Source organism: Salmo salar, chromosome 07, assembly GCF_965601325.2.
Source record: "Salmo salar chromosome 07, fSalSal1, whole genome shotgun sequence".
NCBI classification, from domain to species: Eukaryota; Metazoa; Chordata; class Actinopteri; order Salmoniformes; family Salmonidae; genus Salmo; species Salmo salar.
The window spans coordinates 25,119,101-25,136,065 of record NC_138297.1 but is presented as its reverse complement, the minus strand read 5'-3'; the positions used below and the strand labels follow the sequence as shown (position 1 = coordinate 25,136,065).

Below are 16,965 nucleotides of genomic sequence, written 5' to 3'. Positions count from 1 at the left end.
CAGTAGTAGTAGTAGTGGTGTAATAGTAGTAGCAGCATCAGTAGTTGTAGTGGTGTAATAGCAGTAGTAGCAGCATCAGTAGTAGTAGTGTAATAGCAGCATCAGTAGTGTAATAGCAGTAGTAGCAGCATCAGTGGGAGTAGTGGTGTAATAGCATCATCAGTAGTAGTAGTAGTGTAAGAGTAGTAGTAGCAGCATCATCAGTAGTAGTAGTAGTAGTAGTAGTAGTAGTAGTAGTAGTAGTAGTAGTAGTAGTAGTAGCAGCAGCATCATCAGTAGTAGTAGCATCATCAGTAGTAGTAGTAGTAGTGTAATAGTAGCAGCAGCAGCAGCAGCAGCATCATCATCAGTAGTAGTGTAATAGCAGCAGCATCATCATCATCATCAGCAGCAGCAGTAGTAGTGTAATAGTAGTAGCATCATCAGTAGTAGTAGTAGTAGTGTAATAGTAGTAGTAGCAGCATCATCAGTAGTAGTAGTAGTGTAATAGTAGTAGCATCATCAGTAGTAGTAGTAGTAGTAGTAGTAGTAGTAGTAGTAGTGTAATAGCAGCAGCAGCAGCAGCAGCAGCAGCATCATCATCATCAGTAGTAGTAGTAGTAGTAGTAGCAGCAGCATCAGTAGTAGTAGCGGTGTAATAGTAGTAGTAGTAGCAGTAGTAGCAGCATCAGTAGTAGCGGTGTAATAGCAGTAGTAGTAGTAGCAGCAGCAGCAGCATCAGTAGTAGTAGTAGTAGTAGCATCAGTAGTAGTGGTGTAATAGTAGCAGTAGCAGCATCAGTAGTAGTGGTGTAATAGTAGTAGTAGCAGCATCAGTAGTAGTAGTGGTGTAATAGCAGTAGTAGTAGCATCAGTAGTAGTGGTGTAATAGCAGTAGTAGCAGCATCAGTAGTAGTGTAATAGCAGTAGTAGCAGCATCAGTGGGAGTAGTGGTGTAATAGCAGTAGTAGCAGCATCAGTGGGAGTAGTGGTGTAATAGCAGTAGCAGCAGCATCAGTAGTATAGTAGTGTAATAGTAATAGCAGCATCAGTAGTAGTAGTAGTAGTAGTAGTAGTAGTAGTGGTGTAATAGTAGTAGTAGTAGCATCAGTAGTAGTAGTGGTGTAATAGTAGTAGTAGCATCAGTAGTAGTAGCGGTGTAATAGTAGTAGTAGCAGCATCAGTAGTAGTAGCGGTGTAATAGTAGTAGTAGCATCAGTAGTAGTAGCGGTGTAATAGTAGTAGTAGCGGTGTAATAGTAGTAGTAGCATCAGTAGTAGTAGCGGTGTAATAGTAGTAGCATCAGTAGTAGTAGCGGTGTAATAGTAGTAGTAGTAGCATCAGTAGTAGCGGTGTAATAGTAGTAGTAGCAGCATCAGTAGTAGCGGTGTAATAGTAGTAGTAGCAGCATCAGTAGTAGTAATGGTGTAATAGTAGTAGCATCAGTAGTAGTGGTGTAATAGTAGCAGTAGCAGCATCAGTAGTAGTGGTGTAATAGTAGTAGTAGCAGCATCAGTAGTAGTAGTGGTGTAATAGTAGTAGTAGCAGCATCAGTAGTAGTAGTGGTGTAATAGCAGTAGTAGTAGCATCAGTAGTAGTGGTGTAATAGCAGTAGTAGCAGCATCAGTAGTAGTGTAATAGCAGTAGTAGCAGCATCAGTGGGAGTAGTGGTGTAATAGCAGTAGTAGCAGCATCAGTGGGAGTAGTGGTGTAATAGCAGTAGCAGCAGCATCAGTAGTATAGTAGTGTAATAGTAATAGCAGCATCAGTAGTAGTAGTAGTAGTAGTAGTAGTAGTGGTGTAATAGTAGTAGTAGTAGCAGCATCAGTAGTAGTAGCGGTGTAATAGTAGTAGTAGCATCAGTAGTAGTAGCGGTGTAATAGTAGTAGTAGCAGCATCAGTAGTAGTAGCGGTGTAATAGTAGTAGTAGCATCAGTAGTAGTAGCGGTGTAATAGTAGTAGTAGCATCAGTAGTAGTAGCGGTGTAATAGTAGTAGTAGCGGTGTAATAGTAGTAGTAGCAGCATCAGTAGTAGTAGCGGTGTAATAGTAGTAGCATCAGTAGTAGTAGCGGTGTAATAGTAGTAGTAGTAGCATCAGTAGTAGCGGTGTAATAGTAGTAGTAGCAGCATCAGTAGTAGCGGTGTAATAGTAGTAGTAGTAATGGTGTAATAGTAGTAGTAGCAGCATCAGTAGTAGTAATGGTGTAATAGTAGTAGTAGCAGCATCAGTAGTAGTAATGGTGTAATAGTAGTAGTAGCAGCATCAGTAGTAGTAGTGGTGTATTAGTAGTAGTAGTAGCAGCATCAGTTGTAGTAGTAGCATCAGTAGTAGTGGTGTAATAGCAGTAGTAGCAGCATCAGTAGTAGTGGTGTAATAGTAGTAGTAGCAGCATCAGTAGTAGTAGTAGTAGCAGCAGCATCAGTAGTAGTAGTGGTGTAATAGTAGTAGTAGCAGCATCAGTAGTAGTAGTAGTAGTGGTGTAATAGTAGTAGTAGCAGCAGCAGCAGCATCAGTAGTAGTAGTGGTGTAGTAGTAGTAGCAGCATCAGTAGTAGTATTGGTGTAATAGTAGTAGTAGCAGCAGCATCATCAGTAGTAGTGTAGTAGTAGTAGCAGCATCAGTAGTAGTAGTAGTGGTGTAATAGTAGTAGTAGCAGCATCAGTAGTAGTGTAGTAGTAGTAGCAGCATCAGTAGTAGTAGTAGTGGTGTAATAGTAGTAGTAGCAGCATCAGTGTAGTAGTAGTAGCAGCATCAGTAGTAGTAGTAGTGGTGGTGTAATAGCAGTAGTAGCAGCAGTAGCAGCATCAGTAGTACTAGCGATTAGACTTCATCTTGATCATTGCAACCACCCATTTTATAAGACTGAGCTCCGTGTGGCTTCCTCCTCCTCACCTTGTTCTCTTTGATATAAAGTGCTAACATCTCCTCTCGGCCGTAGCGATACTCGGCCAGCTTGTACTTTGGCATGGCGGGGGAAGGAGGGGGGGACGTCACACTCCCCCCACTGGATAGTGCACGGAGCCTGGGGGAGGAAGGAGGAGGATGATAAGGGGCACAGGAGGGAGGAGGAGAACAAAGTCAACACACACACACACACACACACACACACACACACACACACACACACACACACACACACACACACACACACCGATGAAATGGGCTAAATACCAAGACATGTCGTGACGCAAGCAATAGCACTATTGTACACACATTTGACAAAAGCCCTATTCGAACGGGATAAGTTTTACTGGAGGAGCTCAGGTAATGCAATTATGTGCACAAGCATAAATCACCACATCCATAATTTTTGTCTTGTCCGAATCTGCCATGGCAGTAATTTTTACTTGGCAGGAAGGTTGTTATCCCAGCCCTAAAAACCTAGTGTTTTTCAGCAAACTCCCAGGTCCTCTGATAATACTTATCCCATGCGAATCGTCATCCCTGTGTTTTGAGGGATATTACAGAGTTTAACAGATGCTGCACCCAGTTGGGGTAAGAACATGGGACCAAATTGATGCTTAAAACAAAGTGCTATGCACATAGCCTACAGATCTGTTTTGCTACATATCAAACATTCCTAGTGCAGTACTTCTCTGTTAAAAGATGAAGTGGACAATATTGTGCCAATGAATTGATAAATTGCCAAAATGTCAGTTAAATGTCTGCATAGGTTACAGTTCATGGTTCACGCATTATTATTTAGACTTTCTCTGAACTGAAGACCATAAGGTCAACATTAGGCTATCCCTAGACATTTGAAATATCTTCACGCCTAGAAGAGCCTCCAGGCTTCCTTCATAACGGTCCATTTTTAAATGAGGAAAATAAATCATTACGGGGCAGTTTGGTCAAACTAACCCAGTCCGAATCGTCCACTGGAAAAACGGACATGCTGGAGTAATAATTACATAGCCAACGTTCTATAGTAATATGAGTCCAGTGCAAATAGGGCTAAAGCCACTACGACAGACAGTACTTTTGAAGAAAAAGGGAAGGAAGAGGGCATGGACGTGTGTGTGTTGCCACACGGAAAGCGAGGTCTGAGGCGTGATCTGGGCCAATATCCACAAAGTGTCTCAGAGTAGGAATGCTGATCTAGGATCTGTCCACTCCATATAGTCCAATGTTATTCGTTATGATCTAAAAGACAAAACTGATCCTAGATCAGCACGTCTACTTTGAGACTCTGTGGACAGTCCCTGGTGGTTGGTGGAGCACCAAAATGCACATGGCATAGCAGCCAACCAGTAGTCACAGTCTATTAAAAAGGTGTCCAACCACTGGCCTGCTACCAAACCAAGGCCTACGCCTCCCTCCTCAAACGAATCTCCACACAAACATTTATTGAGGGCTCAGCAGCCAGGAGAGGAGGAAATGGACAGAATAGAAGGAGAAGAGGAGGAGCAAGAGGGTAAGGGAAGGAATGGATTTTTTAAAGCCTGTTCAGTACGGAATAGAAAGTGGTAAGAACAGAGCAGCAAGAGAGGAAGAGAGGTAGATGGACAGAAGTGTTCAAGAAGAAAAAGACGAGTTACCATTCTGGGCCGAAGTTAAGTGTCTCAGCAGTCATATTCCTCACGTCTTTACAGAGCTGAGTATCTGGAAACAGGAGTAAGAAAAGGATTCATCTGTGAGTGACACACACCGTGGTTTCCGTTAGCCGGTAATCGCCGGCTTTTGGCCGATAAAAAAATAAAATGTCAAAAGCCGATAAATGAAATTGCCGTTGGCCAATTGTCCGGAAGAAGAGAAACTAAATTTCAAAAATCACATGGCGAAATAAAGCTTTTTAATCTATTCATTGATGGAAATACATCTGACTGGTCATGCTTATCAATCTCTAAGGTCATTTGCATAATTCAGTGGAATTAAAATTGCCGCGTGTACAGTACATTTCGTTATGCATTTTATTTATTCATCACACGCATACAGATTCAGAGCGTTTGAACTGAAAATCTGTCAGGCAGCGCGAGAGCTGCTGCTACAGCATCTCAAACAGCGAATGCATAGCCAACGGAAGGCCGGCTTCAGTGCATCACCCACCACTTTGCAATGAGCTGGAGGCAGTATTCATTTTGAAAACGTATGCTTAATTGTTTGAAACCGGAACATTTTACTACATATTATGAAGCATGTCTTACCTTGCTTCAAAGTAGCCTAGCCAAAATCAGACCATATCTGTGGAGGAAATTATTTTATTATACAACTTTCTTTCGTTGTCCAGTAGCCAAATGCACAATCCTAGTCACATAGATGGGTTAGCTGACAATATCACTAAAACGATGTGCGCGCTTCCATGAGGCAGAAGTCAGCATGTTGTTGTGATTGCGCTTTGGTTTTGTTGCTAAACAAACAAGCAACCCATGCTAGTTGTTGCATACTAGATCTCCCCTCTTTCTAAATTTCAAATGGATATTTTCACATGACAATGATCGAGATACAAAAATCTTATTATAACATGAAATTAAACTGTTCCACGAAAATGAAAACCATAACTGAACCGTATATATGGGAAGATAAATTGGCATTCCACATGAGAAAGTTTACCGACTCCTCGTGTAGCCTGTTACCGGGAACTTCAGGAAAGTAACGGCAGAATATGGGAAAGCCAGTAGGAGCGGGAGGAGGATGGTCGGGACAGGTTACGTTTTTTCTTCTGGTTATCTTGATCTCTGGCTCCCTCTTAAGTCATTTGTGTGTCATTTCATCAAACAGTGAGCTTCAAGCGTCAGACAAGCTCAACACATATATAGCCGATTCGATTAAAAACACACATGGGGTGTGTATATATATATTGAAAAATACACATTCGAACAGAGGTCTTTCGGTTGACCAAGATTATTTGTAGTCGGGGACAGCCCTACATCATTGCATCCTCGACTTGCATGTTCTGTTGAATTACCCTAATCTGTCATTCTGAGCACTGTGGGTGGACGCCCTAATCAGGTTACGCACCCAATGCATATGGCTCCGGTAAAGTTCTCAAATGTCTGGTAAATTAAAATGCTGCCGGTCAAAATGTCCAGTGCCACATTTTCCTGACGGAAACCCTGACACACACCAACTAACAAATGCCATGCTCGCGCACACACATACACACCTCTCTTACCCTGTCCAGAAGAGTGGACCAGGCTGGACTTCGCTGGACCAGGCTAGAACTGGCTTAGAAGGCTGAGTGAGAAGGCTGAGTGAGAAGGCTGAGTGAGAAGGCTGAGTGGTGCTTACACAGCTGTGGTAACAGAGCTCCCCAATACACACAGAGATAGAGAATAGCTGCCTGTTTCAGGTGTGTATAGGGGATAGAGTACTGGTATGGATATGAGGACAGTTTGGAAGAAGCCTCTGCTCACAGCCGGAAAAAAGTTGTAAAAATAAAAACAAGAAACTGGAATAATCCGAAAACGAGTTGATGAAACAAACAAAATAAAATACTCGATAGTAACAATAATGATTACGACAACAGCAGTAATATCACATTTGACATGAAAAAAATGAAGATTATTCTGGATTTAAATCAAAACGCAGGGGAAAACAGAGAACAGGCTGCTGGAACAGCTGCCAGGAGCAGACGCAACTCCCTCCCTCTTTTCTCTCCTGTCGTTCTCTCTCCGACTGAAACGTGGCCTGACCCTCTAGGTGACGACACCTTTATTTCCTTGTCCTCCTCCAAACTGCTGTAAACAACAAGAAAAGAGAAAGAGAGTGAACGATAGCAAGTGGAGAGAAACAACAGAGAAACAAACACACCCAGTCACAGCTTGGCAGACAGGCAATCTATGTAGTTGAATTTGTGTGTTGGAACGACCATTTTTTAATGCAGTTTGGACTGCTTAGAGAGAGTCAACTTGTTTAAGCATTTAACATTTTTTCACATTTCTTTTCCGTAGAATAAGATGGCTACTGTAGCCTTCCACAGAGAACGTTTGTGTTTATTCATGTCCATTTGATGCAAATTAATAATCAACATCGCAAGAGCTTTGCCATCAATAATAACCATCAATAATTTAAAAAATAAATAAAAACTTCGTCAACAGAATGTGAGCCCCCAGTGACTAATACAGTAGTGATGACACCCTTTTGCAAAAACAATGCACCTGGTTGGAGACGGCACCTGCAAACGTCATGGCAACAACAATATCCAAGCAACAGAATGACATCCCCAGGCTTTGCAGTAAAAACAGACAGACACCTATGAGCTTGCATTGCTGCTCCCATAGAATTTGAAAAGCCTCTCAGACAATAGAAATCTGGTCAGGTGATTGTAATTCTATGGGCTTCTCCTCTTCTAGAGATGCACAGCTAAGAATGGGTGGACTAGCAGCTAATTCAATCATTCCAGGGATGTGCATGTCTCCTTTCATGAACGAGTCGATATGCATTTTGAAAAAGTGGCTCCGATACGACACAGTAACGATATGTTTCAGTTTGAAACGATTCAGTAAGAGTCGGTTTGATTGGAGGTACAAATGAATGCAATTCGGCTCGATGCACTAACATTTTCCATTTTAAAATAGTGTCTGCTGCTGACGAGAGCTCAGGAGCTGGGCCTCTTTAAGCTGGATCTGTCTGAGATAAATAGCCACTCAGTTTAGAGAAGTTGTTAGTGTGCATGTATGTAGGGACCTGAGCCATAGGGCAGACAGAGCAGCTACCACCCCACTATCAGATTAGGTGTGGGGGCAGTTTACGCTTTTTGTCCCCCCACTTTTTATCTGAAATCACCATCAACCACTGATTAACTTTGTCATTTTCGCAGATAAAAATGTTGTGAGCTAGTACTATGACAATATTTATATTTAGAAATTAGCATGGCATTTAGCCAATTAATATAACGCAGCTTTGGATTTTACCGCCGCCTCAAAAGCAAATGGTTAAAATCGTTTGTAATTTTACTGAGTTTCTCTGGCTCAAAAAAAAAGAAGATTGCAGTCATTTATGAAATGACCCGGTTCATGTAAAAGTGACCAAATACGGCCTCCCGGGTGGCGCAGTGGTCTAAGGCACTGCATCACAGTGTTAGCTGTGCCACCAGAGATTCTGGGTTCGAGCCCAGGCTCTGTCGCAGCTGGCCACGAGCGGGAGACCCATGGGGCGGCGCACAATCGGCCCAGCGTTGTCCGGGTTAGGGAGGGTTTGGCCGGCAGGGATATCCTTGTCTCATCACGCACTAGCGACTCCTGTGGCGGGCCGGGCGCAGTGCACGCTGACCAGGTCGCTAGGTGTACGGTGTGTCCTCAGACACATTGGTGCGGCTGGCTTCTGGGTTGGATGTGTGTTGTGTCAAGAAGCAGTGCAGCTAGGTTGGGTTGTGTTTCGGAGGACGCATGGCTCTCGACCTTCACCTCTCCCGAATCCGTACGGGAGTTGCTGCGATGAGACAAGACTGTAACTACTACCAATTGGATACAACGAAATTGGGGAGAAAAGGGGGGTAATTTTTTTTCTCCCAAAAAATTAAAATGACTGTTTAAAGCAAAACCCACCCGAAAGTATTTCTTATGATGAACAATCTAAATCTGAACGATTGAAAACACCAATCGGCAGCTGGATACGAGTTGCGTCCACTCCGGTAGGCTACAAAACTCCGCTAAAAAAATATTAGAATAATTCTACAGCACATTTGGTAACAATTAGTTGAGAGACAAGCAAATTAATAAAACCTATGATTTGACATTGTGAACGCCATTTTACAAGCATCAGAATGCTGAAGGTGCCATGCAGACGTACAAATAGCCTATTAGAACAGAGATAGAGCTGCTCGTGCCAACGATAGGTAGACCCATCTCCCGCACTGTGCGCACAGTTGTTATTCTGAGAGTCATACGCAGTCACATGCATAAAAGTTCCATAGGATAGGCTACTGAACTGAAGGAGAGGACGTGTCAACTCAGTCACAACAGATGAGGTATTTACGGAATAAAACAAAACACAACACTTGAGCGGGAACTGATTCATATCGGTGAATCTTACATCCCTACATAATTCATCTATAAAAAGGGTGTTGACACAGGAAAAAGGCCCCTACCTATACAAAACAACATTAACAATAAGCAGAATGAAGCAGACAAAAAAGAAAATCCTACTTAAAGTTGAAATATGATTATGGAAAACAGGCAATTCCACACCAGGATAGCCCAATAATAGTTTAGGCCCTTTTTAGACCCACATGCCTCCAGTAAGACCCCATGATACAAACAGCTTGCTGTCATTATAATATTTTTAGTGTGCTCTAAAATATAGAGTATGTCTAGATTCTGAAGTAAAAAATGTTCACATTGATTTATTCAACATTAAAAATATTAACATCTCAAAAGTAACCTTTTTAATATTTTGTTTGGAACAATATACCTCTTCAACCAAGTCAGCTTTCCTGAGTGGGATCTCTGGTACTTGGGAAGATGACCCATTTTATACATAGATATTGCCATTATACGTCATTAACCAATCACAGCCGTCCTTTAGGAAAGCACATGAAGCCAATCATCAGCAGAGTTCCCTTTGAATCCATATTCCCACTCACTGTGTTGGTGTTGCTCATAACTTCAAAATTAGCAGAGAGCCCACTCTAGAAATGTGATGTACTTGTAGAGTATATTGTGCCAAACCATGTGTTAAAATTAACTAAATCAACAAGGGTACTTTTGAGATATTCATTTGAATATTTTTTGGTTGTATTTGTCAAGGATTCCCATCAGCTTATTCCAATGCAGAAGATACTCTTCCTAGGGTCCAGCAACATTAAGTCAGTTATATACAATTTAAAATATTACATGACATTAAAAAATCTAACACTTTTCAAAACACATTAAGTGTGTGCCCTCAGGACACTACTCTACTACCACATACAGTTCATTCGGAAAGTATTCAGACTCCTTGACTTTCAGAATTTTGTTACGTTACAGCCGTATTCTAAAATGGATTAAAATAGTGTTTTCCCCCTCTCCTCAATCTACACACAACACCCCATAATGACAAAGCAAAAACTGTTCAGACCTTTTACTTAGTACTTTGTTGAAGCACTTTTGGCAGCGATTACAGCCTCGAGTCTTCTTGGGTATGATGCTACAAGCTTGGCACACCTGTATTTGGGCAGTTTCTCCCATTCTTCTCTGCAGATCCTCTAAAGCTCTGTCAGGTTGTGTCACAGCCATCAGCGAACGGAAGACCCACGAGGCGGTGAACAATTGGCCCAGCATCATCCGGGTTGGGGGAGGGTTTGGCTGCCAGGGATGTCCTTGTCCCATCGCGCTCTAGCAACACCTGTGGCGGGCCAGGCGCATGCACTCTGACAAGGTCAACAGTTCTACAGTGTTTCCTCCGACTCATTCGTGCCCCTGGCCTCCGGGTTAAGCGAGCAGTGTGTCAAGAAGCATTGCAGCTTGGCAGGGTCGTGTTTCAGTGGATGCATGGCTCCCGACCTTTGCCTCTCGAGTCCGTAGGGGAGTTGCAGTGATGGGACAAGACTACCAATTGGATATCACGAAATTGGGGGGGAAAGTACACACAAAAAATATGTTCGATCGGGTTGAAGTCCGGGATCTGGCTGTGCCACTCAAGGACATTGAGACTTGTCCCGAAGCCACTCCTGCGTTCTCTTACTGTGTGCTTAGGGTCATTGTCCTGTTGGAAGGTGAACCTTCGTCCCAGTCTGAGGTCCTGAGCAGGTTTTCATCAAGGATCTCTGTACTTTGCACTCTCTGTACTTTGCTCTGTTCATCTTTCTCTCGATCCTGACTGGCCTCCCAGTCCCTGATGCTGAAAAACACCCCCAAAGCATGATGCTGCCACCACCATGCTTCACCGTAGGAATGGTGCCATGTTTCCTCCAGATGTGATGCTTGGCATTCAGGCCATAGAGTTCAATCTTGGATTCATCAGAACAGAGAATATTGTTTCTCATTGTCTCAGAGTCTTTAGGTGCCTTTTGGCAAACTCCAAGTGGGCTGTCATGTGCCATTTACTGAGGAGTGGCTTCCGTCTGGCCACTCTACCATAAAGGCCTGATTGGTGGAGTGCTGCAGAGATGGTTGTCCTTCTGGAAGGTTCTCCCATCTCCACATAGGAACTCTGGAGCTCTAACAGAGTGATCATCAGGTTCTTGGTCACCTCCCTGACCAAGGCCCTACTCCCCGGATTGCTCAGTTTGGCCGGGCGACCAGGTCTAGGAAGAGTCTTGGTGGCTCCAAACTTCTTCCATTTAAGAATGATGGAGGCCACAGTGTTCATGGGGACCTTCAATGTTGCAGACATTTTTTGGTACACTTCTCCAGATCTGTGCCTCGACACAATCCTGTCTCGGAGCTCTACGGACAATTCTTTCAACCCCAATCAATTGAATTGACCATAGGTGGACTCCAAGTTGTAGAAACATCTCAAGGATGATCAATGGAAACAGAATGCACGTTAGCTCAATTTCGAGTCTCATAGCAAAGGGTCTGAATACTTATGTAAAAAAATGTATCTTTTTATTTTATTTTAATACATTTATACATGTGTGTAGATTGATTAAATAAACCATTTCTCATCAATTTTAGAATAAGGCTGGAACGAAACAAAATGAAAAAAGGGAAGGGGTCTGAATACTTTCCAAATGCACTGCATATTCTGGCCCCCCTTTGCTACTACAACAGTCTCCACTCTTCTGGGAAGGCTTTCTACTAGAAGTTGGAACAATACTGCGAGGACTTGCTTCCATTCAGCCACAAGAGCATTAGTGAGCTGGGGCACAGATGTTGGGCAATTAGGCCTGGCTCACAGTCAGAGTTCCAATTCATCCCAAAGGTGTTTGATGGGGTTGAGGTCAGGGCTCTGTGCAGGCCAGTGAAGTTCTTCCACCGCAATCTTGACAAACCATTTCTGTATGGACCTCGCTTTGTGCATGGGGGCAATTATCATGCTGAAACAAGAAAGGGCCTTCCCCAAACTGTTGCCACAAAGTTGGATGCACAGAATCGTCTAGAATGTCATTGTACGCTGTAGGGTTAAGATTTCCCTTCAATGGAACTAATGGGGCAAAACCACGAAAAACAGCCCCAGACCATATTCCTCCTCTGCCAAACTTCACAGTTGGTACTATAAATTCATCAAGGTAACGTTCTCCTGGCCAGATTTGTCTGTTGGACTGCCAGATGGTGAAGCGTGATTCATCACTCTAGAGAACACGTTTCCACTGCTCCTGAGTCCAATGGCTACAAGCTTTGTTTTTTGTTGTTAAATGTATCCTTTATTTAACTAGGCAAGTCTGGTAAGAACAAATTCTTATTTCCAATGATGGCCTACCAGGGAACCGTGGGTTAACAGCCTTGTTCATGGGCAGAATGACAGATTTTTACCCTGTAAACTCGGGATTTGATCAAGCAACCTTTTGGTTACTGGCCCAATGCTCTAACCACTCCCCTCCAGCTGACACTTGGCATTGCGCATGATGATCTTAGGCTTGCTTGTGTGTGACTGCTCGGCCATGGAAACCTATTTCATGAAGCTCATGACGAACAGTTGTTGTGCTGACGTTGCTCCCAGACGCAGTTTGGAACTCGATAGTGAGTGTTGCAACAGAGGACAGATGACTTTATGCACTACGTGCTTCAGCACTCAGTGGTCCACTCAAATTTTAAAAATACCTTGACCATTCAAGAGCAGGCAAAGACTGGAAGTAGTTATGCAACATATCTAATACTAACAAATTAGATCGAGATTAACTTCTCGCTAGCCAGCCAGCTAACCGGCAAAAAGTAAGGGGTAAACAAACAGTGAAAGTATGATGGGTCAGCTTTACAGTCAGTGTCAGCAGGCCCGGTAACAAATTAGATTGGCAAAATAAATATAATGCAAATAATTTGTTGTTGCGACAGCCAAGTATGTTGATAACGACTTGTGAGGCTGCTGAAAACCTTTATTGAAACGACAACAACAACAAAAAAGTCAGTTTGCTTAGGATGCCACCAAAAGTTTGGCTAATTACATGGGAGTAAGGAAGTACCCTACGGCTGTACCCTACTCGGGGCGTGGTCACGTCACACACGCCTCGTCTTGTGTATCTATAATATTAGCAAGCTGTAATGACAGTAAACACCGGTGTATGATGGCTCGGTTTAGGAACTACAGCTAGCTAGTAATGTAGAGTAGGTAGGATAAATGTTATTTTCAGCAAAATAAAGTCATACATACTATGTATGTGTTTCGGTCTTTAATGCCAGATAACTGATACATAGTTTTCCGTAAACCATTGCGGCAATTCATTGATTTACTTCCGAATCTTGCTTGTCTGGAATGTAGTAGCAGCCACCATTGGGCCATGTAACGTTAGTAAGCAACGCGGACAAGACTCGAGCATCAAAAACCTCTCAGAAAAAGGCACGGGACAATTGCTTTAGCTAAAATGTGAAATAATTGTATTCAAATTGTAGCTTATCAATGAACAATTATTTACCCAGTTAATCATATTTCGATGGCATAACATTAACAATGAGTATCTGGCCGTGTAAGGCATTCGGTTTACATTCAAGGTTCAAATGACACAAGATATGGCGAAGGGGGCGGAGTGTCCGCTAGTGTGATTCAACCCACTCCCTTCGCTTGTCGACCGGCCGCCCCTACAACTCTACCCCGCTGCTTACTATGGCCTTCCACAACCCGAGCAAAACAAACCAATAAAACACAAATGGTAACCAATAATACCGTCGTTCTACGGCTCGCTCAGAGCCCCATCTTCTGAAACACCAATCATTTCATTAGAGCATTTAGGCACCTGACTCGCGTTTGTATGGGCCTCTCTCAGATTAAAGTGATTTGCTAGCTATGTAACGTTATAGACGACAGTGTCAACCATTCCCAAATGCTCAAGGAACCATAGCTTACCTTTGAGTTAATGTCGTGTTTTTTTTTTTTTTTAAATACGTTTTGTTGTGTACAATCTTCGGTTTTAACTCATATGCATTGGTTTCCTTTCTCTTTCTGTAAACATCCTCCTCCAACAGAATGGTACTGATACTCTCATGAAGTCGTGTTCAATATGTTTGATTTATTTACCCGCTCTCCTACGGTCGCTGCGTGTTGATGTCTAGTCGAGAAGTCTGCTCCTTACTCTTGTTGTTTGTGTTTTCAGAGAAAGATGGCCGCCCTACTCACACCACGTGACGTAACATTGACTTGTGTTACGAGTTGTTCGCTAATGTTAGCTCGTTATGCTATTTTCAGACCAACCATTCCACGCTTGCACAGCATGTATGACTTAGAATAATATAATTATTTGCAATTAGGCTGAATCTAATGCATTTCAGCGTGCTCGCAAGAGGTTGTCGTGGTATGTCCGTAATCGAGCCACATACGTCAACACTGCACTTCACTTGGGTTGTTTACAGGGGGTGGGCGTTTTAACAACAGTGGTGTAATCATTATGCAGAGTATGTTGCAACCCGTTTACCCCAAACGGACAAAACGACAGTTTATATTGGTCAAAATCAGTTCGTCCGGTTTGTGCTTTGTTTCCGTTTTGTTTCTACACAGTAAACGGTTTCCGTAATGAATACGCCCCATATACTATTATCGCGGCTATTCAATTTAACCATTATATTTAAAAAGTAGCACTGGTCAGACTGCAAATATACGTTTTTATTTATCCAGTAATCAGAGGGTGGCGCAGCACTGTATTTGATATGTCTTTTCATAATATTGACTGATGGAGGAAAACGTTTTGGTATTGATTACTTCCGGGGCACCTCTGTGTTTCCAGAAGTTCACAAACCTCTCAGGTTGTGAGTTCCCCAGCACGATAGAGACAAAATTTGAATAATTTGGTTGCAAACCGTGGTTGGAGGTACAGTCTGATTGCTTTCACGTTCTTATTTTGTCATAACGTTAACTACATTTGTTTGGAGTGACAGATTTTAGCACAGAGTGTGTGACGGTTAAATTACATTACGTTCCAATCTAGATAACGTTAGCTAGCTACCAGTCGACCTCCCTGGTATTTGAGTATTTCAGAACCTTCAGTATATTGGCTAAGCATTATATTTGCTGTCTGAAAGATGATTGTGTTGATCTTCCGTTCTTGTCATTGACATTTCCTTTCCTGTTGTTTTTGCCTCCTATTACTGCAGTGCTCCATTCCATCCTTCCCTGTTTCCGACTGACTCAATCGTGATGACAGAACCACACAGCCCTATCTCTGCCTCCATTCCCCAGACAACCCCAGGCATCATCATGCCCCCAGCCGACGGCAGCGGCACAGGGGTGGAGATGGACCCTGTGGAGTACACCCTCCGCAAGCGTCTCCCCAGGAAGCTGCCCAAGCGCCGCAACGACGTGTACGTCAACATGAAGACAGACTTCCGGGCCCAGCTGGCCCGCTGCCAGAAGCTGCTGGAGGGAGGAGGCCACAGGGAGATCTGCGTCCATGGTCTGGGCCTGGCCATCAACAGGGCCATCAACATCGCCCTGCAGCTCCAGGCCAGCAGCCAGGGGGCACTACAGCTGGCGGCCAACACGTCTACAGTGGAGCTGGTGGACGATCTGGAGCCTGAGGACCCGGACGAGGCGGGGGAACCCATGACACGCACTCGGAATAATTCGGCTATTCATATCAAAGTGTTCTACCCAGACCCACAGTGACCCAAGACGCATCACCATCAATCCTAGCTCGGATATGGCTAGCTACTTCCATTGTCATGGTGTCTGTAATATAGTAATGGTGGAGGCTAGTCATACCGGGGGTATCTCACCTGGTTAATCCCGCCGGCTATCCTAACCCTCTGCGGTGGCTGTTATCCAGATGTGGGGAATAATGAGAAGTGTCTATGAACTGAGCTGATTTCAGAGCTTTTGGAAGCTCTTTCTCAGCTTTGTCATTTTGTTATGCATGTCAGTCAGAGCAGTGTATTTGTTAGTATCAAGATGTGATGTTTCATGCCATCATTTCCAATCCCTCACTGTCTGGGGGAAAATAAAAAAAAACTCCCATAGGAAATGGGACAGACCACACTAAGGCTGCATTTACACAGGCAGCCCAATTCTGATATTTTTTTTCCACTAATGGGTCTTTTGACCAATCACATCAGATCTTTTCACATCAGCTCTTTTCAGAACTGATCTGATTGGTCTAAAGACCAATTAGTAGGAAAAGAATATCAGCGTTGGGCTACCTTTTGTAAACGCAGCCTAACTCATGCAAGCTACAATACTCCTTTTCCACATGGGAATACATGCTCTGAAAAGGATGTGGATTTAAAGCTTACATAAAACATTGTAGATTTTTTCAGTATAAACACTGAATATTAGTTGACCATGGGAATTAAGTAATATTTTTTTGTAATTTGCTGGTCAGATTTAAGTTTACCAACTACATGTGCAATTATGCAATTTACCTACCAATGCCACACATCGACATTCAAACTCTGTCAAGTCAGTAAATGTTAGTTTTTTTACGTCATACAAATTGATGTTTTGAGCTTCAGTATTTGAATGTATATAAATTATTTATTGTACATGTGTAATAAAATAGGAAAAGTACAGATGTTTTTTTTATGAAACAAGTGTAAAACTGACAATCATCTGTCATTTTTGCAGTTAGTAACAGTGAATCGCCACTAGGTGGCATTCAAATGCTTCTTTCATGCACTGCTTACACTACTCATATATTTTTTTACCTTTATTTAACAAGGCAATTAAGAACAAATTATTATTTTCAATGACAGCCTAGGAACAGTGGGTTAACTGTCTTGTTCAGGAGCAGGACGACAGATTTTTACCTTGTCAGCTCGGGGATTCGATCTGGCAACCTTTCGGTTACTAGTCCAACGCTCTAACCACCAGGCTACCTGCATATTAAGAAGGTGTTCTTTACTTCTTTTTTTTTTACACTCAGTTTATATGTTGATAAGCAACTGCTTGCTTAGGTTAGGTTTAGAATATGGGTAATGGTTAAGTTTAGGGTTAGGATAAGAGTTAAGGGTTAGAGCTAGGGTTAAGAGATAGTTAGTTGAAAT

General features: G+C 42.8%; 2 protein-coding genes across 12 annotated transcripts in view; one reads left to right on the top strand and one right to left on the bottom strand.

Moving 5' to 3' along the window:
* Positions 1-14,423, bottom strand: part of LOC106608817 (GRB10-interacting GYF protein 1) — a 48,157-nt gene extending 33,734 nt beyond the window's left edge. For 5 of the 11 annotated variants that reach the window (XM_082977479.1, XM_045721737.2, XM_014206983.3 and 2 more), the window contains exons 1-4: positions 13,841-14,423; positions 5,125-6,657; positions 4,519-4,582; positions 2,873-3,002 (exon numbers count right to left, since the gene is read on the bottom strand). In XM_082977479.1, the coding sequence (XP_082833605.1) occupies positions 2,873-3,002; positions 4,519-4,553 (165 nt within the window). In that variant the 5' untranslated portion in view covers positions 4,554-4,582; positions 5,125-6,657; positions 13,841-14,423. The remainder of the gene's footprint in view (positions 1-2,872; positions 3,003-4,518; positions 4,583-5,124; positions 6,658-13,840) is intronic. The other 6 variants (XM_045721733.2, XM_045721732.2, XM_045721735.2 and 3 more) reach the window with 6 other exon arrangements.
* A 208-nt stretch (positions 14,424-14,631) lies between these two features.
* pop7 (POP7 homolog, ribonuclease P/MRP subunit) lies at positions 14,632-16,489 on the top strand. Its single transcript, XM_014206985.3, has 2 exons — positions 14,632-14,798; positions 15,082-16,489. Exon 2 carries the CDS (start codon positions 15,125-15,127, stop codon positions 15,590-15,592), a length of 468 nt encoding a protein of 155 aa, XP_014062460.1. The 5' UTR covers positions 14,632-14,798; positions 15,082-15,124; the 3' UTR covers positions 15,593-16,489.
* Positions 16,490-16,965: the final 476 nt, after the last annotated feature.